This window comes from Ricinus communis, chromosome 6 (genome assembly GCF_019578655.1).
Source record: "Ricinus communis isolate WT05 ecotype wild-type chromosome 6, ASM1957865v1, whole genome shotgun sequence".
Lineage (NCBI taxonomy): Eukaryota > Viridiplantae > Streptophyta > Magnoliopsida > Malpighiales > Euphorbiaceae > Ricinus > Ricinus communis.
Window position 1 is genome coordinate 18789846 of NC_063261.1, and position 23259 is coordinate 18813104.

General features: G+C 34.2%; 4 protein-coding genes across 5 annotated transcripts; all 4 read left to right on the forward strand.

Annotated features, from left to right (window-relative positions):
* Positions 1-14289: 14289 nt before the first annotated feature.
* Positions 14290-15088, forward strand: LOC8268860 (disease resistance protein RGA2). Its single transcript, XM_015721098.2, has 2 exons — positions 14290-14460; positions 14564-15088. Exons 1-2 carry the CDS (start codon positions 14290-14292, stop codon positions 15086-15088), a joined length of 696 nt encoding a protein of 231 aa, XP_015576584.2.
* Positions 15089-15249: 161 nt separating this feature from the next.
* LOC125370310 (disease resistance protein RGA2-like) lies at positions 15250-16209 on the forward strand. Its single transcript, XM_048375332.1, has 2 exons — positions 15250-15711; positions 16051-16209. The coding sequence occupies exons 1-2, from the start codon at positions 15250-15252 to the stop codon at positions 16207-16209; spliced, it is 621 nt and encodes a 206-aa protein (XP_048231289.1).
* A 57-nt stretch (positions 16210-16266) lies between these two features.
* On the forward strand, positions 16267-17466 carry LOC125370311 (putative disease resistance protein RGA1). Its single transcript, XM_048375333.1, has one exon. It carries the CDS (start codon positions 16508-16510, stop codon positions 17345-17347), a length of 840 nt encoding a protein of 279 aa, XP_048231290.1. The 5' UTR covers positions 16267-16507; the 3' UTR covers positions 17348-17466.
* A 2047-nt stretch (positions 17467-19513) lies between these two features.
* On the forward strand, positions 19514-23043 carry LOC107261486. Of its 2 annotated transcripts, none has more exons than XM_015721132.3 (2): positions 19514-19629; positions 20846-23043. In XM_015721132.3, exon 2 carries the CDS (start codon positions 21054-21056, stop codon positions 22806-22808), a length of 1755 nt encoding a protein of 584 aa, XP_015576618.2. In that variant the 5' UTR covers positions 19514-19629; positions 20846-21053; the 3' UTR covers positions 22809-23043. The 2 variants fall into 2 exon arrangements, with proteins under 2 accessions (XP_015576618.2, XP_015576619.2); XM_015721133.3 differs by having other exon boundaries at positions 19526-19651.
* Positions 23044-23259: the final 216 nt, after the last annotated feature.

The window sequence follows — 23259 nt, forward strand, 5'->3', positions numbered from 1 at the left end:
CTACCGATGCAGCCTAGCACTAGTGAGTATCAAGGTCGTATCCCTGGAGATCGGGTGAACCTAGAGTTACTACTGTTTACTATGTTATCTAGTCTGAAATAGGGTGTGAAAGTTCTAACGTACCAGCTAATGGTTATGAGTGCAAATAAGTAAATGAAGGACAACGAACAATCAAAAGACAATTGCAAGGAGAGAAACAAACCCAAAAGGGAGCATAAGTGATGGAATTCTAAAGATGAATTTTATGGATTGCCGATCTTGCTTACCCGTGCCTAAATCCTGAATTGAATCTCGGTTCCTCTCTCGAGCTTACCGAATTCCTAAACCTGCACTAATCTAATGGAATCTCTTCCTATCGGATTACTACAGATTAGTATTAAGTATGATTTAAAACTATTAAGAGTTATTAACTATGATTTAAAACTATTAAGAGTTATTAATTCTTAATCCGGCGAGTAAATCAACATTATCTCTAAGTGTTAACTACTAGTCCTTACTATTCAATGTCCAGTTGTAACAAGCATTTCTCAATGTCAAGAAACAACCCAATAAACAATTAATTCAACGTCTCAAATTAACTGAATCAAAATTTTATTACTAAATAGCAAGAAGACTGCAAGAATGACAATTATAAAACTAAGAATTAAGCATAATCCATCAACAAAGGTGAACCCCAATGGGTTCAAAAGATCTAGCTACCCATGTTCATGGTTAAAGCAATTGGGGAACAAAATAAGGAAAAGAAAATTAAAGGCATGTACACCCTTCTCTTTCAAGCTGAATGAAAAACCCTAAATTTGCAAATTCGAAATCTCAAACCCTAGTTGCCTCTTGCTCGATTTGAGGACCAATCAGTGAACCTCGCCCAATCTTCAATCTATGAAGGAAATCCGATTGAAACCTTGATCCAAGTCTCATTTTTTCTTGGTTTCAGCTCAAAAAATCCTTAGAGAGAGAAAAATTAGGCTTTTGGATGTTCTAGCCTTAGCCTCCCCTTTTTCTTTCCTCTTTTCATTCTTTTAACTATTCCCCCTGTCGCCGCTAACACGACCGTGTTCTTGGCCGTGTTGGGGACACGGGCTGGTGTTCCTGGCCGTGTTACTCTCTATGGTCGTGCTCCCTAAGAACTTCCTTTTCTTTGACATTTTGATGCACGCAACACGGCTGTGTTGATGCCCGTGTTAGGAACACGGCCATGTTCAGCTTCCTAATGCTCGTTTCGGCAGCTTTGACGTCCAATTATGCTCCAATTCTTTCCTTTTTCATTCTTTGACTTCTTTTGGGCCTAATGCACATAAACATACACATAGGGTGAGTGTTGATTCCAATTCACATCCAAATATCCATAAAATCGATCTTAAAAACCCCATTTAGATGTGTGTATTTTACGCACATCAAATAACCCCACACTTAGCTCATTGCTTGTCCTCAAGCAATCAAAAGTAAAGTAAGGAAAATAAACCACTAAGAAACAATACCTAAACTGACAGGCAAGCTAGAGAGCTCCTGCACATATCTTTAACAAGCGCAAGTCAAACAAAAAGAAAAAAAGCAATCAATTCAAGTATCACAACCAAGATGCCAATAATTCACACAATACTGTCTCAACAAAATTATTCAGAACCAACTCCTCACCAGATTCACTCTAAATCACTCAAAGTGTTTAAAGGGTAGTGTTTAATCGCTCAATACATCAGCTACTGCCTTACTTACTATATGCTTGCTCTTAAATCCTACTCCTACCACTTATGGAGAGTCAACAACCATGTCAAGAGGTCTTTATAAAGGTTGTAATGGGGATTAGGTAAGGGTAGGTAAATTTGGTTAGAGTTGAACCTATGGTGTTCTGCAATGAAATACATGACCTGCATACAACCCACAATGATCACAAGGGGTAAACAATGGACAGTAGTCCAAGGGAAATAGGAATCAAGTCAAAATGTTTAGCTCACTTACTTTCTTTCTTTTCATCACCTTTCCCTCTTATTCTTTTTTTCTTTTCTTTTCTTTTTCTTCTTTCTTTTTTTTCATAAGGGAAGAACATTCACATAATAGAGTGAATTTCTTTTTGGATTGAAGTAAGCTGCTACAAGATTCCAACGTTATTCCCAAGATAAAAATTCCCAATAAGAACAACTCATATGCAAAATCATAACCCAAAGCAGAATAAAACTAAGTGGTAATGGAATATGATAAAAGAAAATGGTGAAAGAGGGGGTTATCTACAGAATCAATAAACGAATGAAGGCTATTTGGCTAGAATGAAAACCTAAGTGCCTCTATCATACCAAAGTGTTAAACTCTCATTGTGGCCCTCATAAGCATTACCGAGCAAGTTCTAAAAGTAAAGATAGTAATTGGCACTCTCAACAAGAAATAAATACAAGCATATAAAGTGTATGCTTACAATTTAGGCTCAATTTCTCACAAGTGTGCTTTTGAGTAGGTTCCAAATAAAAATCATCAAAACAGAATTAAATAAACCAAAGCAACTTAGTGCAAAACTCAAACTAATTATCTTACATTCTTCCGCAAAACTCAACACTATCGGTTTTACCCGATCACATGGACATAAACAGGATTTGAAAAGCAAGTCAACAGTAAGAGCATCGAAACAAAGTGAAAATTTTTTAAAATTTTACAAAAAATTGCACAAAGAATAAACAAATAACTGATATGGAATAAATGAAATGTGATATATACACTAGAAAAGGATCTGAATTTCATATACAAAATAATAGAATATGAAAGTAAGTATATATTGATATCACCACTCCACACTTGAAGGACACACTGTCCTCAGTGTACAAAATATATGAAATGAAAAAGGAAAAAGAAACTAATACTGCCTTGATTATGGCTCCGGAGTGAAAATAGGTGCATCAGCAGGTATATCAGAGGGTTGGCTAGTCTGTGGTAGAGGAATGGCTGCAAATAATAAAATAAAGAATTAAAATCAAAATTGAAACAAAAATTAAATAAAATATTAAAACTAAAACTAATAAAATGTTTCAAAATGAAAGGGTAAAAAAAATAAAAAAAAATAATAATAAAAAAAATAAAATAAAATTTGGGGTGCCTCTGAAAAGCGCTTCTTTTTGATGTGATGAGTCTTCTTAGCTGGACTCATGGTGAAAAGCAAACGGTGGGGATTGACGACCATCCATCCTTCTTCCAAGCAAATGGCTTCAAGTATCCACTTAAAGGGATAATCGTCGACTTCCTCTTCCCGACTATGAAGCAAGCTGCTAGTATGTTGGGCAAGACTCGCTCCTCGTATAATTGCACGTAGTCATGATGCTCTAGGGGCTCTTCCAATTTGAAAGCTGGAGTTTCACCAATTGGAAGGATCGATGGTTGGGCAATTTCTTCAGGAACGTTGATAGTTTTCTCTAGTCCTTGGCTTGGTTCACTTGCTAGAAGAAACTTGAGCTCCTCCAAGACTTCTTCATTGGATAACTTGTGCTCATCTTCCATCATCAAAGGGACTTGTGAAAAATCTACCAACAATTCCTCTAACTGCAACTCAGCATCATCAACTGTACATTCCTGTTGATAGTCTTTCAGAGGAATTATGTTCGCCTCTTCCTTTTCTGGTTCCATCTCCATGTTCAAGAAATCGTCCTGCACAGAAGCATCATCGTCAAACATAGTAGATAAACCAGAAAAATTCTCACCTGAACGCAAAGTGATGGCACTCAAATGCTCCTCGGATTCAGTAGCGTTTGATGGAGTTTCCAATTGCTCTTCACCTAGTAACTTGAAGATTAAGCCTACTTGATGCTCTATGTTGTTAATCGAGGCTTGTTGATCTTCAAGTATCCTCTCTGTTTGTTGGAATCTGTCATCAAGACTTGTAATGAACCTCATCATCAGCTCCTCCGACACTAACTCTTCATCTTGAGTTGAAGGTGCAAGATTAGGCTGCTGATGTGGTTGCTGAGATTCTTGTGGTTCTAGGCCATCTAAGCTCCATCCATAGGGTGAATGAGTGCTCCACTCTTGATTATAGGTGCTTCCATACGAGTCATTTGGCCAATTGCCCGTATAATTCACCTGTTCACAGTTATAAGAATAAGGAGTAAAATCACTACACAATGGACAATCATTACTCAAATGTAAACCACAATAAAAATCACAAAAAACTTGAGATGAAAGGATAGGAGTGGAAAGTTGATCGGTAGCCCTGCAAAACGATTCCACTCGAGCTTCTAAAGATGCACGGGTATCCCAATTTTTAGCACTCTCTTGGTTCCTATTCCCATTTTCCAATGCGTCATACAAAGAGTTTGAGTTTAGCATTGAACCTCCTTATCATTCACTATCTGAATCATAAACTTAAACTAAATAAATATGTACAAATAAAATAAAATAAATAAACAAAAAAATCATAAAATAATAAGAAAGAAAAAAAATGGCTAAATTAACAAATAGCAAATTTCACTCTAGTTTTCAAACAGCTCCCCGGCAACGGCGCCAAAAACTTAATGAGCTCTTTATGCAACCTACACCTAAGGCAGTGAACCTACCGATGCAGCCTAGTACTAGTGAGTATCAAGGTCGTATCCCTGAAGATCGGGTGAACCTAGAGTTACTACCGTTTACTATGTTATCTAGTCTGAAATAGGGTGTGAAAGTTCTAACGTACCAGCTAATGGTTATGAGTGCAAATAAGTAAATGAAGGACAACGAACAATCAAAAGACAATTGCAAGGAGAGAAACAAACCCAAAAGGGAGCGTAAGTGATGGAATTCTAAAGATGAATTTTATGGATTGCCGATCTTGCTTACCCGTGCCTAAATCCAGAATTGAATCCCGGTTCCTCTCTCGAGCTTACCGAATTCCTAAACTTGCACTAATCTAATGGAATCTCTTCCTATCGGATTACTACAGATTAGCATTAAGTATGATTTAAAACTATTAAGAGTTATTAATTCTTAATCCGGCGAGTAAATCAACCTTATCTCTAAGTGTTAACTACTAGTCCTTACTATTCAATGTCCACTTGTAACAAGCATTTCTCAATGTCAAGAAACAACCCAATAAACAATTAATTCAACGTCTCAAATTAATTGAATCAAACTTTTATTACTAAATAGCAAGAAGATTGCAAGAATGACAATTATAAAACTAACAATTAAGCATAATCCATCAACAAAGGTGAACCCCAATGCGTTCAAAAGATCTAGCTACCCATGTTCATGGTTAAAGCAATTGGGGAACAAAATAAGGAAAAGAAAATTAAAGGCATGTACACCCTTCTCTTTCAAGCTGAATGAAAAACCCTAAATTTGCAAATTCGAAATCTCAAACCCTAGTTGCCTCTTGCTCGATTTGAGAACCAATCAGCGAACCTCGCCCAATCTTCAATCTATGAAGGGAATCCGATTGAAACCTTGATCCAAGTCTCCTTTCTTCTTGGTTTTAGCTCAGAAAATCCTTAGAGAGAGAAAAATTAGGCTTTTGGACGTTCTAACCCTAGCCTCCCCTTTTTCTTTCCTCTCTTCGTTCTTTTAACTATTCCCCCTGTCGCCGCCAACACGGTCGTGTTGGGGACACGGGCTGGTGTTCCTGGCCGTGTTACTCTCTGTGGCCGTGCTCCCTAAGAACTTCCTTTTCTTTGATGTTTTGATGCACGCAACACGACTGTGTTGATGCCCGTGTTAGGAACACGGCCATGTTCAGCTTCCTGATGCTCGTACTTAGCTCGTTTCGGCAACTTTGACGTCCAATTATGCTCCAATTCTGTTGACATTTAGGGATTTGTATCTCTCCCACATTGTTAAGTTATTAATTTTTGAGGAGTATTTCTCCCACATTGCTAAGTTAACAATGTTGAGGTACCTTCCAAGCCTATATAATAGAGGCTTCACCTTGTTATTCTATCATCCCAAAAATAAGAGAAAAATATTAGAGAGTTAAGCAATTATTGTTCTCTTATTATAAAGAGAGAATTGTAATGTTTTCTCCTTTATAAATAGAGAATTTGTAACTCCTATTATTTTCTTATAGTAAAATTCTTCTATCCTTGCCCGTGGTTTTTACCCTAATTTGTTTAGGGGTTTTTCACGTAAATCTGTGTGTTCGATTGTGTATTTTGTCTTACTTTATTTTTATTTTCTCAAATTATTAGCTGTGATTTTGCTCTATCAGGTTCATATTTTTCTACAATTTTGGTCATGGCACAATATTACTATAATGCTAACTATGAAGTATTTCCCATGTAATATTTGTTTATGTCATGGTTTTAGTTCATGATTAGAAACTCTAACAGATTTCCAATTAGGTGGGCTGTTATAAGAGTGAATATGAATATCTTTTTAGTCCAGGATTCTCATATAGACAATTTCCTCCACCCTTTCAATTACTACTAAATCTACATCTTAACCTAGGTTTAAACAAGATGCATTAAACTCCAATATTACGTCGCTATAGAATAAATATTTTAAAAAATTAAAAAAAATAGAAAATTAGTGTCAAGTGCATCATATGGAAAATAAAGTAAAGCAAGTAACATCTTTACTAATAAGTATTGTGGTGAGTATTTTGCCTGAAAGAAGGCACGGAAAGAGTGAGAGTCAAGCTGAATTGTCATAAACAACAATCTAATCCTACTATAAATTACCATAATGTTGATAACCCTGAATATATTGGTATTGCATTTTCTTCCTTTCTTTTTATTTTCCTTCCGTTTTTGTGTGTGTTTTCTTAATACCTACATATTTTTAGCATTTATATATAACTCAAAATGGAAATAATAATAAATAAGAAAATCTTACAGGATTTAGAATATCTAAATGAATCTAAAATCATTATAGTAAAAATTATTTTAGATTTCACCATAATGATTCTAGATTATTACAGATTCTGTTATAATGATTTTAGATTTGTTTAGACATTTTCAGTTTTATAATGAGATTTCTTATTTATTATAATTTATTAATACAATGTATTCTGTCGCAATACCATAGGCACTTGTATTACAGGGAGTTCTTGTTCTGTACGGTGGATTGCATGCACCGTTTGGTTGTTTCTTAAAATTAATTTCAAAATCTGAGGCTAATTAAATTAAAATAGAGAGAATTTGTGAATAAATTTCAAATTAGTAGAGATAGACCAATGAGGTTGTAAATTTAAAATGGATTTCAGTTCTATTATATGAGCAATGTGTTAAGCATAAAATATATCCATCCTTATTTCAAATAAATAATTCATTTAGCTTAAACAATATGCTAAATATTGTAAAACCAAAGTGTCCTATGTTTCATAATCAAATCCTTTACTTCAAGAGTTTGGTAAACACTAATAAGGTGGATTAAATATGATAATATCATCATTATTTCATGGACATATATATATTCAAAGAAATCCCATGAATATTCCATCAAATCCCCTTACCTCAGTATTGATCTTTACAATTTAATATTATGTCGTCTTCGATTTGTAGCAAAATGATATGTCTTTCTTTGTGCAAGTTGCAGGTTGAAAGTGAAAAGAATTTATTTTTTTTCTATGCAAGTTAAAATTGGAAAATAAATCGATAAATTTTAGAACTGAAAAGACTAAAAATTCTTTTATAAATTAGAAAGGACAATATCTCGCACGTATAAATAAGTCGATAAGCATCACTTAACACTTGAGAAGATCGGCTCACCGGTCAACCCTTTTTATATTTACTCAAAATAAAATAAACCTTAAATAATCATTGATGTCGATAAGTTTACCATAAATATAATAGATTAGAACTAAGACTACTTTTTATATCATATTTTGGTGAAATGAACTTTAAAACCTTTTAAAAAATTTTAATTGTAAATTCAATATTTATGTAGTTAGTTGAAATAATAGTTCATTTTATGCTTATAAAATTTATAATACTTAATTTAAATTCTTTCAAAATAGATAAAATTTTCTAATAAGTTTTATACAGGTAGCCAAGTTAAGATATTTTATAAAACTAAACTACTCCCATTAATATTATTTGACTAAAAAAGGAATAAAATCTATTTACAAATAAAATGAATTCTATAATAATTTCAACCAAATGTTAGAAATACTTTTAGAAGATTTAGTTAATTATTTTATTCCATTCATATTCCTAATACAGTACGTTTTAATGTATATAGATATATTTTCAAACAACTCAAAATAGGGAACATAATTAATATGAACCAGGAAATTAAGCCTTTTCTGTCATTTCATGACATATTTTTTGCTTAATTGGCTTCAATGGAGGCCGAAATACATGATCTTGCAGACCTGAAACCATTGTAATAGAATCATTAAATTCCCACATGAGTTTCAATTCTTATAATTAAAAAGAAATGGTATTTTTTTTTCTTTCTACTTTTGTTGAATTCCCATGAAAATAACTTTAAAATAGTTTTAGAAGTAAAAGAAATAAAAATATGTCCAGCTAACTACATTTCTATTTCAAGTCACATCTATTATTTTCCTAAGATATTGTTTTTCTTTTCCCCTTTAGTTTGCATCTGGAATCAGTTTTTCCATATATACTAAAGGCTGAAGAAGTCAAATAAACGTTCTTCTCCGAAATCCTGTCAGCGCATCCGAAAGCAAGAAATTGAATAGAAGCAGAAGCAAATGAAACTTGAATGCATAGCAATTTCCAAGTGATAAACTAACCGACAGATTTTCCAGTGTTGAAACAGAAACTTTCAAAGTACGGTTTACAGTTCACAAAAATAAATAGATACTCAGGAGACGAAAGGAAAAGAAAATCAAGTGTATTCGTATAATTCTTGCCTACATATTGTCAATGTTGGTTCAATGATTAAAATTTTCATTGTCCCAAACAAGAATGTAATTCTTTTAGGTAGTATTACACTATCATTCTGATCAAATTTCATAAATCGTTCTAAGCTCTTTGTTAAATCAAATACACAATATCTTCATCATTCCAAGTTAAATATAATGTTTGTAAAGCCAAAAAAAAAAAAAAAAAAAGAAATTTCATCTTTGTAATTATGCTTTAAATTCCTTGTAACTGCTTTCATAATCTTGCTGGTTATTTGAATTGCTTAATCTTGCAAGTTAACAAGCGGCAGCGTCCAAGATCTTCCCCTTGGGAAAGCTCCCTTCACCACAAATACAATTCGACAAATCAGTGGAATACTTGTTGCAATGAAAACTTGCAAGTTTCTTAAGACACCCTTCACCTGTGATTTAGCCCACCTATGCCATTGAATCCCCGTACCTTAACCTCAAATCTCATCTTTCACAATCTAGAGCTAATAGGTATCAACAGTTATATAATCCATTTTAATCTCCTTTCATCCTTATTCAATCTTTAGCCAAAAGACCAAAGGCCGGAGTAGATGAATTAGATTAGCTCGAGATAGTGGAAGAAACTCTTTTAGTCGACAAGAGAATATGAGACTTTTGGTCAGGGCACAATATTGCTATCATTCTAATCATGATACATTTCCCACGTAATATTTATTTTATTCATGGTTTGAGTTCATGATTAGAAAACTCTAAAAGATTCCTGACTAGGTGAGCTGTTAAAAAAGTCCACATGAGTATTCTTTTAGTCTAGAATTCTCATATGGACCACTTCCTCCACTCTTTCAGCTACTATTGGATCTACATCTTGACCCAGGTCTAAACAAAATGCATCAAGCTCCAATAGTATGTCACTGTAGAATAAACATTTAAAAAAAATTAGAAAACTGGAACAAGTTTTACATGTGGCAAGTGGATCATATAAAAAAAAATAAAGCAAACAACATTATTACTAATAGGTATTTTGGTGACTTTCTTGCCTGAAAGAAGGCATGGAAGGAGTGAGAGTGAAGCTGAATTGCCATGAACAATGACCCAATTCATCTTTGGATTGCTACAATATTGACAACCCCTGAATATGTTGATATTGCATTTTCTTTCTTTCTTTCTTTCCCCATTTTTATGTTTGTTTCCTTAATGCTTATGTATTCTTGAATGGCATTTATATATAAGTGAAAAGGGAAATGATAATAAATACGAAAATCTCATCAAAGGATTGTAAATATCTAAATGAATTTAAAATCATTATGGTAAAGATTATTTCAGATTTCATCATAATGGCTCTAGATTATTATGAATCTCAAATCATTATAACAGAATCTAGATGAAATCTCAAATAATCTTTACTATAATGATTTTAGATTCATTTAGATATTTACAATCCTTTGATGAGATTTTCATATTATAGTACAATGTATTTGTTTCAATACCATGGGCACTTTTACCACAAGGAGTTCTTGTTTTGTACAGTGGTTGCATGCTCGGTGTTTCTTAAAATTAATTTCAAAATTTGAGGCTAATTATCAAAATAGATAGAATTTCTAAATAAATTTTAAATTAAAAACGGTGAATTTAAAATGAATTCCGGTCTTAATAAATGAGCTATGTGTTAAGCATAAAACTTATCTTTAATCCTTCACTTTAAAAAACTAATTCATTTTGATTAAACAATATGCTAAATGTTGTTAAACTAAAGTGTCCTATGTTTGTATTCAAAACCTTGAGTCAAGGAGTTGGGTAAACACTAATAACGCGGTCCGAAGTGGATTAAATATAATAATATCATCAGTATAGACATATATTTTCAAAGAAATTCCATGAATATACCATTATTTCAGGTGGTAAAAAGTTAGAATTGTAAAACTTGAAAAGCAATAATAGTCTCATGATAATATAGCTTTAAGAAAATCACTAAATAAAATAACTTTACAAAAAACACCTTAGAAAAGGGCAAAAGATAATATATTCACATACTTTATTATCAATTCTTCACAGTGTAGATCAAATTCGTTGATACATGTCCGACGATGAATTCTACTTTCAATTCTATATAAATTTTTTAAAAAATAATATAAATTTCCTTACCTCGGTATTGATCTTCATGATTAAATATTATGTCGTCCTCAATTTGTAGCAGAAAAAGATCTATCAGGAATTTATTTTTTCTTTTTTCTATATGCAAGTTAAAACTGACAAATAAATCGATAAATTCTAAAATTTAAAAATACTAAGGATTTTTTATAAATTAGGAAGGACGAAACCTCTCACATATAAATAAGTAAATAAGTCTTGCTTAACACTTGAAAGGATCGGCTCACACGCCAGCTCTTCTCATATTTACTCAAAAGGAAAAAAAATCTCATATAATAATTGATGTCGGTAAATTTATCTTAAATATAGTAAAATTAAAATTGGAGCACTTTTTACATTATATTTTGTTGAAATAAATTTTATAAATTTAATTATAAATTTAAACTTTATTTATTTAGTTGAAATGAAAGTTCATTCCGAATTCTACTTAATAAGCTTGTAAAATTAGTAATAATTAAACTAAATTATAACAAGATAGATAAAATTTTAAATAAATTCCATATAAAAAAGTATATCAATATATTTTTACTAGACTAAAATACTCCGTTCAATATTATTTAACGCAACATACATATAAATTTAATTACAGAAAGAAATAAAATCTATTTATATATAAAATGAATTTCATAATAGTTTCAACCAAACATAATGCTGACATTTCTGAAAGTCTCAAATTAGCATAAATATTCAAATATTTCCAGCTAACTACATCACATCTATTATTTTCTGCTTAAATCAATTGATATAAAGATGTAATGCACTTACCGTATGATATTGTATATTATTTTTCCTTTAGGTTGCATATGGGTCATTTTTTCCATACTAAAGGCTGAAGGATTTAAATAAACGTTCTTCTCCGATGTAGCTTTTCCCCCGGAAAAGATGCCTAAATTTACAACGCTCTGGTAGTTAAGGGTCGGGATACTATTGGTCAAGAAATTAATGTGACTTGTGAAGTGCAACAATTATTAGGAAATAATCGAGTTCGGCAGGCTGCAACTCGCCTGCATGAAGCCGGAATAGCTAGTAATTGTCGGTCAGCCATACGACGGTAAATTATTTTCCGGGCCTTGTACACATCGCCCGTCACACTATGGGAGCTGGCCATGCCCGAAGTCGTTACCTTAACCGCAAGTATTTACTAAAATCCCCTTTTAGAGGAGAAGGATGGATTGTTAGTACCTTTCCAATTAGTCCATAAAGATCAGACACCCATATTCTAGGACCATACAACCCAGTTTTTGGATATTAAATGAACCTCTCTATAAGGTAATTTTGATGTGGCCGATTTCCCATCTTTTGCAATCAGTTTTGCTACAGCACCTGCAGCTCTATCTAATTGTCCACCCTTTTGTATCCGCCTGTTCAGTTAATTCTAGCATTCACTAACATCACCGAAAACATTATTAAAATACTTTTACGAGAAGGTTTTATTGAAAATGTTAGAAAACACCAGGAAGACAACAAATTTTTTTTGGTTTTAACCCTACAATATAGAAGGAAGAGGAAGGGACCCATAGAACCAAACAAATTCCAATTGTTTCGAACTTTCTCTTTTTTTTTTTGGAATTACGACGAAACCTAGAAATCAATCACTAATCCAAATTGAGTACCTCTACAGGATAGACCTCAACAGAAAACTGAAGAGTAACGGCAGCAAGTGATTGAGTTCAATAGCTCCTCATAGAAAATTATTGACTCTCTGTCAGCAAGAAATTGCATAGAAGCACATGCAAATGAAACTTGGAAGCATAACATTTTGTAAGTGATTTACTGACAATTAAAATATTAGCTTACTGACAGATTTTCTAGAGTTGAAACAGAAATTTTCTAGATGTGCTTTGTAGTTTGCAAGATTACTTTGATATTCAGGAGCCAAAAAGGAAAATTTGTATCCACATTATGATCAACTTCTTGATCTTGATTCAGAAAACCGAGACATCTCGTAGATTGCTCCTAATCTTGCTTCTCTTGCTGGCACTTTCACCGCAGCGAAGCTTATAGTAACTGCTGGTGGTCTTCCAGAGTTGGCCAGCAGACCTGCTTGTGACATTTGGCTCCTTGGTTCGAAGAAAATCGATGTTGCAGGTTCTTTCCATTGCAAATTTTCAGTTTCCTGTAGGCTATATCGACCAAACAGAGAAATGCAAGACTATACCGCCTTTTCTAAGAAAGCGTGCAAGCAGACTCCTGGCTGCAAAATCAAGCCTAGCAGCAAGTGTTGATTCTGTTAAGGGAGATTAATCAGGAAACACTGGAAGAGCACTTAAAGAATCCTTTTATAAGAAAATTGAAAGAAGCGGAAGCTATTCTAAAACTCGAGCATGATGATACTCAACTACATTTTGATTCACAAATCCAAGCTTTTTCTGGAATGATATGTAATTAATTTTTCATTAGTTCTATGTTAGATAGCGAGTACGTCAAAAACTGAAGAGCTAATAATTCATCTAAGATCTGTTTTGTTTCTAAATTTTGATACATATCCTAAATTTCTGCCAATTATAGTTACTTGTTAGCTTATGTTTTCTGCTTGACCTCATTCTAGTTCACAATTAAACGTATCATAGAACCGCATCAAACAAGAATATGAAGCCTAAAACTCAAACTGGCAAAAGGATTATATCCCTTATTGAGCTAGAATACATGTTTAAATATGCAAATCATCTTTAGAAAAAAAATCATAACCACTTGAGTGCTGTTAATGGCCACTGATTGGTATTCAACAGAAGGGCATGTACTGATATAGCAATAGCTAATAACATTTGTGCTCAAAAGAGGCATGCCTGTTATCTCACTTGTAAATTGGATCATATACTTGCTTTTAACCTGTTGTTCATAGAAGGCACAAGAATTTCCTTGCAGTTTATAGGCAACAGGAAAAAGTTCACGCTGACAGAAAGTTAGAAAAAAAAAAAAAAAAGGTTTCCCAGCTCAATGCTATTGAAATGTGTCTTAGCCAATGATAGGATTTCAGAACAGGAGACAGAGAAAAGCGTGGTGTTAGACAAAAGGATAGGACCAAAGATAAAACAAAGCTTTTAGAAGTGAGGATTGGCATGTTTACAGGGAAGAGAATCAAATTGCTGTTTGGCTAGCGAATAAGCCCTATACTATACAAGAGGCCTTCATGAGTTGCAAGCTGTTCCTCCTGAGATTTCTCATAGGTTAGAGAGGGATATGTGGAGAGTGGCCTGGCCTAGGTTGGTGAGAGCTTAGTGTCTGGGGCTGTTTTTCTTTTTCTTTTTCTTATCCTTTCTAGTTTTTCTTGTCTGTTTGTTTTTGTTTTTCAGGTTTGAAGCAAGATATAATAATTTTATTAATTTTAAATGTACATGAATTCAAGGGATGACAAGGTAAATTATCGTAAATGAAATATCGAAATATAAACTATGGTACTGACTCCACCATTTTGGGTCTTGAAGCATCCTACAAAGTCTCAATCTGGTGACCGATCTTTGGATCAGAAAATTTTCACTTCCTCATATTTCTTCCAGCCACAGTTCTCTAATTCTATACGTGCAGCTAAAATGGCAGAAATAGTCCTATCTGCAATTCTGCAGGTAATTTTTGACAGATTAGCTTCTCCAATCCTACAAAAGCTTGGTAACTTGTGGGGTCTTAGTGACAACTTTCACAAACTGACAAGCCTTGTTAATGGCACAGGCTGTACTTGAAGAAGCTGAAGATCAACAGGTGACCAATAAAGCTGTTAGAACTTGGTTATTCAAACTCAAGAATGCAACTTATAATGCTGAAGACGTGCTTGACAAGCTCACAGCTCTTTCAAGAAAACTTAATGTGCAAGAACCACACCAAATTCTTGGAACTTTTCAAGCAACACAGGTCAAGCTGGATGCTGATGAGGTCAGGAAGATGCTTCAGGAACTAGAAGCGCTAGCTATGGAATGTTCCGTGTTCCATTTAAGACAAGATGACATAGTCACTGTGCAATCTGATAAAAGGGAGACAGGCCCTTTCATTCTGGAATCAGAAATTTTTGGGAGGAAGGAAGATAAGGAGAAGATAGTCAAACTGTTACTGTCGAAAGAAGTAAATGTGTCGTTCATTCCTGTCATTGGAATAGGTGGACTAGGCAAGAAAAAACTTGCTCAGCTAGCATATAATGATGAAGAAGTAATGATTTTCATGATTTTAAGATTTCGGTTATATCAGATGATTTTGATGTGAAAAGGGTAATGATGGCAGTCATTGAGCTCTCCATCTTGTCCATATTATTTGGAGGGCTTGGCTGAAGAAGATTGTTGGAAGTTATTCGAGCATCGAGCATTTCAACAGGAAGAAGAGAAGTATCAGAATCTCTTACCAATAGGAAAGGAGATTATCAAGAAATGTGGAGGCCTGCCGTTGGCTGCGAAAACGTTGGGAAGTTTGATGCGTTTCAAAAGAGGGAAAAGGAGTGGCTGTTTGTGCAGAACAGTGAGCTTTGGAAGCTGGGTGTATGCCACACTGGAGTTTTACAAGCTCTAAGGCTGAATTATCTTCATTTACCATCTCACCTCAAGGATTGCTTCTCCTTTTGCTCGATTTTTCCAAAAAGATATGAAATCCAGAAGGAAAAAGTAATCCGATGGATGGCAGCAGGCTTAATACTATCAGATGGTGCAAACAAACCGCCAGAGGTTAGAGGTGATGAGTACTTTCAGGATTTATTGTGGATGTCTTTCTTTCAGGATACAGGAGAAGCTGGCAAAAATGGCATAAAAAGATACAGAATGCATGATATTGTTCATGATCTAGCACAATCCATCACAAGAAAAGAGTCTGTCATACTAGAGCAAGCCTCCCTTCTGGTAATCTTGCACAAACTCGTCATTCATCTGTCATATGTGATTTTTGCTCTCCTAAGATTCCCATATCACTGTACGAAGCCAAGCACTTGCGTACCCTCATATTATTTCCACGAGGTGAATCTAATGAAACTGCTTGTATCTTAGTTACAAGTTTTCCATACTTACGTGTACTAGATTTGAATGTTTATGTACTTGATGAGTTGTGTTGTAGTATAAGCAATTTATTGTGCCTAAGATCTTGATCTCTCTTACACACCTATCGGGGTCTTAGGCTATGGTACTATTGAGAAACTACCATTTTTGCAAACATTGAATCTATGTGGTTGCTATAATCTTCAGGAATTGCCTTTTATTGCAAACATGATAAACCTAAGGCATCTCAATATAACTGGATGTGAAGCACTAACTTCCATGTCGCCTTTCTTTAATGGAAGAAGATACAGTAGCTACATTACAGATGAGCAAAAGCTCAGGACTATATCGGGGGAAAAATTATGACAAGTCAACATTAAGTCCAATGGAGGGAGACAGAAAAGCTGCATCTGAAAAAAGCAAACAGAATCAATCACCTGGACCATCATCAAGACACCTTCTTGATCCTAATGTGGAATGCTGCCAAAGGGCTCCAACCACATCAAAATATGAAGAAACTCATCGTGGAAGGATACAAGGGAACAAGATTTCCAAAATGGATCTTGCCGAATCTGACTGAGTTTATCTTATCAACTTTGAGAACTGTAATTGTCTTCCTGTATTACGGAATGTCGTGTTTCTTTGTACTCTCTCCCTACATGGAATGCCTGCTGTGACCTACATTGGAAGAGAGTTCTATGGTGACATTACTGAAAGGCCATTCCCTTCACTCAAAGAAATTGTTCTCTGTGATTTTCCTAACTTGCAGGAATGGTTTGCTGCAGATGGAAGAGATGCCTTCCCTGTGTTGAGCAAATTGATTGTCAAAAAATGTCCGAAGCTGACTGCAGCGCCGATAGTTGAGTCTCTTCAACATTTGGAACTGCATAGCTGCAGTGCAACATTATTTAATTCCATGCATGCTCTATCCTCCCTTAAAATCCTTGCAATTGAGAAAGTTGCAGACTTGGTATCTCTCTCAGGAGAATTTCTCACTAACAATCCTTTTCTTACTTCTCTGGAGATCATCTCTTGCCCCAAACTTTGCTTATTTCCATCAGAATTGTGTACGCTTGCTGCACGGAAGTCATTAAAAATACGGTGGTGTGAAGTTCTATCCTCTTTGCCTCAGGGTTTTCAGAACCTTAAGGCTTTGGAGTCTTTAGAGATTACTGATTGTCACAGTATAGTTTCCATGACACACAATGGAATTGGAGGTCTGAGTTCTCTTAGAAGTTTATCCATTGAGAACTCCAGTAATTTGATTTCTCTATCATTGAGTTTGCAGAATCTCACATATCTTGAGCACTTGACCATCATGTATTGTCCAAGTCTTGTTTCTTTGCCAAAGGGTTTGCATCACCTCTCTGCTCTTCGCAGTTTAACTATCATAAGTTGTCCTCAGATTTTATCTCTTCCTGAAGAGTTGCAATGTCACAACACTGGATTGCTTAGAAATTGGGAGTTGTCATGGGTTAGTAGCCTTGCCGGAGAAACTTGGTGACGTTACTTCTCTCAGATCTTTGATAATCTCAGACTGTCAAAATCTAGAACAGTTACCAGAAGGTGTGAAACTTCTGACTGCTCTACAACATCTCTCTATTCAAGCCTGTCCCAATCTCGAAGAAAGGTGCAACGAGGAGTCTGGGGAAGATCGGCTGAGAATAGCTCATGTTCCAATCAAATATATTGGATCATCTGCTGCTATGCATTTTTATGAGACAGGCAGTTCTTCAGTCTGAAAACATAATGGTCTTGCTTTTCTTGAGCAAGTAATTCCAACTCCATCATTATTAGCTTATTTTAGTATTAAAAATGCTTTTCAATTTACATATTCCATAATGCATAAATGATATCGATCTAGTTTCTAAAGTTCAATTGAAACTTTTCAGCCATATATCAGGTGATTGCTTGTTCTGCGATATGCTGTTAGCTCGGCTAGAAATGGAAATTCTGCTGTCATGTTGGCATCATGGCTTCCTTAACTGAATTCAGACATGAAATGGTTGACCTTCAGTACCAGAGAGTATTGGATCATGTAAGTGAACATGGATATTTTGTTTACAGATATGAATTTGATTGAACTGTACTGGGTACAAGGACATATGGCTTCTTTTTCCTTCCTAGATTTGTGAATAACAACTGCTCATTACGGCCATGTTTAGTTCATAAACTTTCTGTATTTGCTTTGTGAACTTATTCTATCAAGATATTGATACAGATTCTTTTTCTCTTCATCCTTACTTCATAACCGGATACTAGCATTCTTTATCAACAATTGATGCCTTGAACTCTATAATTTTATAGAATCTCAATGAATGTGGGGTTTGATTACATTTGAAAATTTTTGTTCCCAATCAAAGAAAACAGTTAGAATTCTCATCTAATATATGCATTACAACAGTAAAAAATCAACTCTAATTAATTTCTCTTCTTCGAATTTTATCTTTTCAAACAGCTGGAGACGTGCAATACTTAGCGTTGTAGGGAAGAATAGTTGTTCTAACTTGTTTAATTGTTTCATATTATTTAATTTAAAAACTTAATTGTTCTAACTTAAAGTTTAAAAGTTTAATTGAGATTTGGCAAAATGTTCGGAGATTATTCGTATTTTTTACCAAAATAGTTAACGGTAATAATAATGAAGTTGCGAAAAGGGCTTTAATTGTTTCATATTATTTAATTCAAAAAATTAATTGTCCCACCTAAAATTTCAGAGCTTAATTAAATTTGGCTAAAAATGAAGGAGTTATCCGTATTTTTTGTCTATGATATATTTATTAAATTGAACTAATGATATGTATAAATTAATTATAAAATTTAAAATATTATTACTTTTCTAGATTAAGTAAAAAAACATCTCTAGTTTTACTGTTTTACAATTTTAAGTATATGATTTTTGTTTTAGAGCTAAAAGACGTATATGATTACAAATCATGAAAAAAAAAAAAAGAATTGTTATCATTAAAATTTTTTGATTTGTAAAATTCAGTCACCTTCGATCAATCATCAATATCACATTGTTTTTATCTAATAATGTGAATTTTGGAGCTTACAATCCTAATTCCATTATTTATTTATTAAATCGCGATTTAAAAAGTCACTTATCGGACGAGATCAATTTGTCAAACAACGACATTTTTGAGTTGTTAAGATATAAATCTATATTATCAAATATAAAATTATAATAATAATGTCTGACCAAAATAAAAATGATTAAATTTTTACTAATCGATATTAATAAAAAAAATATTTTTTTATCATAATTTTTAACCATATATCTTCCTTTATTTGAAAAAATCACATACCAAGATATTTTTCTTGTAATTATTTTTATTTTTTTTTATATAACCATTTATCTGGCGGTCTCATACACTAACAAGTAAAAATTTTTTAGTCTTTTTAAATTCTATCAAACTTTTAAAAAAAATTTAAAAATATTTTTCATCATTTGAGTTAGTATCTTCTTAAAAAATTTAATATATCAGTATATAATCCTAATTTAGAGTTGGATATGATAAGAGTATTTCTTTTTTTTTTAACTGAAATGATATATAGTTTGATTGTATTTTGCATTATGTTATGCGGAAAATTAAACAAAAGAGTCATGAAACTTCTATTACGGAAATACCCTCATTGTATATTCTGAAAGCAACATAATGTACCCCTCAGTGTGACAGAATCAGCCTAAACCTCTAACAGAATTCCAAAACTGCTCTCTCTCTCTCTCTCTCTCTCTCTCTCTTGCCTGAGCTCTATTTCCATTTCCAAAATCTTCTGATATGGGTATGTGTTTTTGAATCTAAGGGTCAGTAATTACATATCAAACAAAAACCCATCTGCTTATATATGTTTATATGTTCTTTTTCTATGTGTTGGATGTGTTTTTTTTTGAAAAAAAAATGCCACCTTTGTTTTTCCTCATAAAAAGATGTGTCCTTTGTCACTTGACTATTATTTTTAGCTCTACCTTCTAGATCTTTTAGCTCTAATTGGCATCTTTAGAGGGTTTTTTCCATGTTTCTATTTACTGCTCAGTCTACCATGTTTTGTTTGAATATCTCTTAGCTTCTGGGTTTGTTTCATATATTATGTTCAGATTGATAATTGTGTAGTTTGTTTGTTAATTTGACATGTTATTGATGACAGATATATTATTACCGATTAGGAATTTTTCTCTCCCTTTTTTTTTCTTTGATTTACCAGCTTTAAATGAATAATTTTGTGATAAAGTAGAAGGATAATATATGATTTTCATATTCTTTCTCTTTTCGAATGAGTGAGAACTTAGCTTTCAATATGCAAAATATGGGAAGTTTATAGGTGTAAGACCTGGAGTATTACAAATGGATAGTAGTCTTTTAATTTATAAGAGCAATATAGGTGATAGTTCTTGTTTATTAACACAATTTTTTGATTGCTGAACAGCTAGCATAAGATGTGTGATCTTTGTGATGTATTAAATTGTAGACAGTAGGCATTTGCCAGAAAAATGCATTCTTTAGATATACAATTGTAGGTCAACAGCATCTTTTCTTTTCGTTTTTCTACTAATTCTGGTTTTAAGAAATGATGAAATTAATATTTGATCAATTTTCGTGGTTGAGAGTATTGGGGAGGTCCTCTTTGTTTATTCACTGATCCCTTTTCTATATAACACTCATCAGATCTCAGAGCCTTAAAGATAAGTTGTTTGTTCTGCATCGCGAAACAGATTTTTGAAAAGTAATAGTTTCTATCTTCTATTTCTGAACATATTAGCTGTATAATGTATATCTATAGGACTGCCCTTTAAAGACCCCAATGGTGCTTTTATTATCTGGGGACCATCAATCTATCTAAACTGAGTCAGCTCTTTGTTCTGCATATTATCAGTATGTTTTGTAAGAAGAAAATGCATATTATTAAGTTGTGCTTTCTATAAAAGCCTTTTGCATAGTTAATAATTAATTTAAGCTGATTTCTCGAGTTGACTGTTAGTCTTTTCATGAACAAAACACAGTGCTTCCTCTGCAAAAAGTTGGAATATGATGTTCTGGCATCTTCTTGGCCTTGTGTGGATGATCGCTCTGGAAAGGAGCTCATGTGGGACTGTTCGGTACAGGTTGCATGTATTCCTCAATGCTGATGGTTGCTTGACATTTTTGTGAGCTTAAATGCCTGATTATTTTATCAAAGAGGTCAATTTCTGCATTTGACTTGATAACGGAATGGAGGACCACACTTTTTTTGTTGGTCAAGAGTTCGCTGATGTCAAGGCTTTTCGGAATGCAATTAAAGAAGCTGCAATTGCACAACACTTTGAACTTCGTATAATAAAAAGTGACCTGATTAGATACTTTGCTAAGTGTGCCTCAGAAGGTTGTCCATGGCGTATTCGTGCAGTTAAGCTTCCTAATGTTCTAACCTTCACAATAAGAAGCCTAGAAGGGACTCACACTTGTGGAAGAAATGCACAAAACGGTCACCACCAAGCTTCTGTAGATTGGATTGTGAGCTTTATAGAGGAACGACTACGAAATAATATCAATTACAAACCAAAGGATATATTGCATGACATTCATAAGCAATATGGGATCACTATTCCTTACAAGCAAGCTTGGCGTGCCAAGGAACGGGGACTTGCGGCAATTTATGGCTCTTCTGAAGAAGGATACTGCCTACTTCCTTCATACTGTGAACAATTAAAAAGAACTAACCCCGGAAGTATTGCAGAGGTGTTCACTACTGGTTCAGATAACCGGTTCCAAAGGCTCTTTGTGTCTTTCTATGCATCCATATATGGCTTCTTGAATGGATGCTTGCCCATAATTGGGCTTGGAGGAATCCAACTTAAGAGCAAATACCTTGGTACTTTACTTGTTGCCACGTCTTTTGATGGTGATGGTGGACTATTCCCACTTGCATTTGGTGTTTTAGATGTAGAAAATGATGAAAGCTGGATGTGGTTCTTGTCAGAGTTACAGAAGGCATTGGAGATGAATGTTGAGAATATGCCCCAGCTTACATTTTTTTCTGATGGACAGAAAGGCATTGTAGATGCAGTAAAGAGAAAATTCCCAAGTTCTTCTCATGCATTTTGCATGCGCCACTTGAGTGAAAGCATTGGCAAAGAATTCAAGAACACAAGGCTTGTACATCTTTTGTGGAAAGCTGCATATGCTACCACTACTGCTGCTTTTAAAGAAAAAATGGTTGAAATTTCAGAGGTTTCATCTGCAGCTGCAAAGTGGTTGCAAGAATTTCCTCCCTCCCGGTGGGCCTTGGTGTACTTTGAAGGAACACGGTATGGCCATGTATCTTCAAATATTGAGGAATTTAATAGATGGATTCATGAAGCTCGAGAATTGCCTATAATTCAGGTCATTGAGCAAATTCATGGTAAACTAATGGCTGAGTTTGAGGACCGGCGCCTGAAGAGTAATTCTTGGTTCTCAGTCCTCACTCCCTCTGCTGAGAAACACATGATTGAAGCCATTAATCATGCATCAATATATCAAGTCCTTAGATCAGATGAAGTTGAATTTGAGGTTATATCAGCAGAGCGCTCAGACATTGTGAATATTGGGACACATTCTTGTTCCTGCCGTGCTTGGCAGCTTCATGGGATACCATGTTCACATGCTGTTGCAGCAATCATTTCTTGTAGAAAAGATGTATATGCCTATACGGAAAATTGTTTTACTGTTGCTAGTTACCACAAGGCATATGCAGAAGACATACACCCCATCCCTGAAAAAGTTGAATGGGGAAAGATGAGTGACGGTCCGATTGATGATGATGATGCTCAAATTGTTCGTCCCCCAAAATTTCGCCGGCCACCAGGACGCCCAGAAAAGAAACGAATTTGCGTAGAGGACATAAATCGTGAAAAACATACAGTGCATTGTAGTAAGTGTAACCAAACTGGTCATTACAAGACAACTTGCAAGGCAGAGATTATGAAGAGCATTGAACAGTTTTAGGTGTCTAATTTTGTAACTTTAGAGATCACCTCATAAACTAGTAGTCAGAGTCTTGAGTAGTGTTACAATGGTTAGGGTGTATACCAGTCATTAGTGCATGTAAAATAGGAAATGTCCATTGTAAGCATATGTAGCTGTAACTGTTATTTGTAGGCTGTGTACTTGATATTTGGTTTAAAAAGCTGGATAGCTGAGCTTTATCCTCTACGTTTATAAGCAAACATTGCCATTTTCACTGTTGTGGTTGAGATCACAAAGTTCTTGTTACTGCTGCTGCATTATTTCTGTGGAACAATGGAGAGCTTAAGCCTTGGATAGGAAAACTATCTAGCAATTTGCAGACAGCTGATCCTTCTTCTTTCCTCTATTCAGAACAAAGATTGAAGCTGTCCTTGAACATTTCTATGGATATTAGTACAACTGAAACAGGCTTCAAGTACCAGTGCATGCT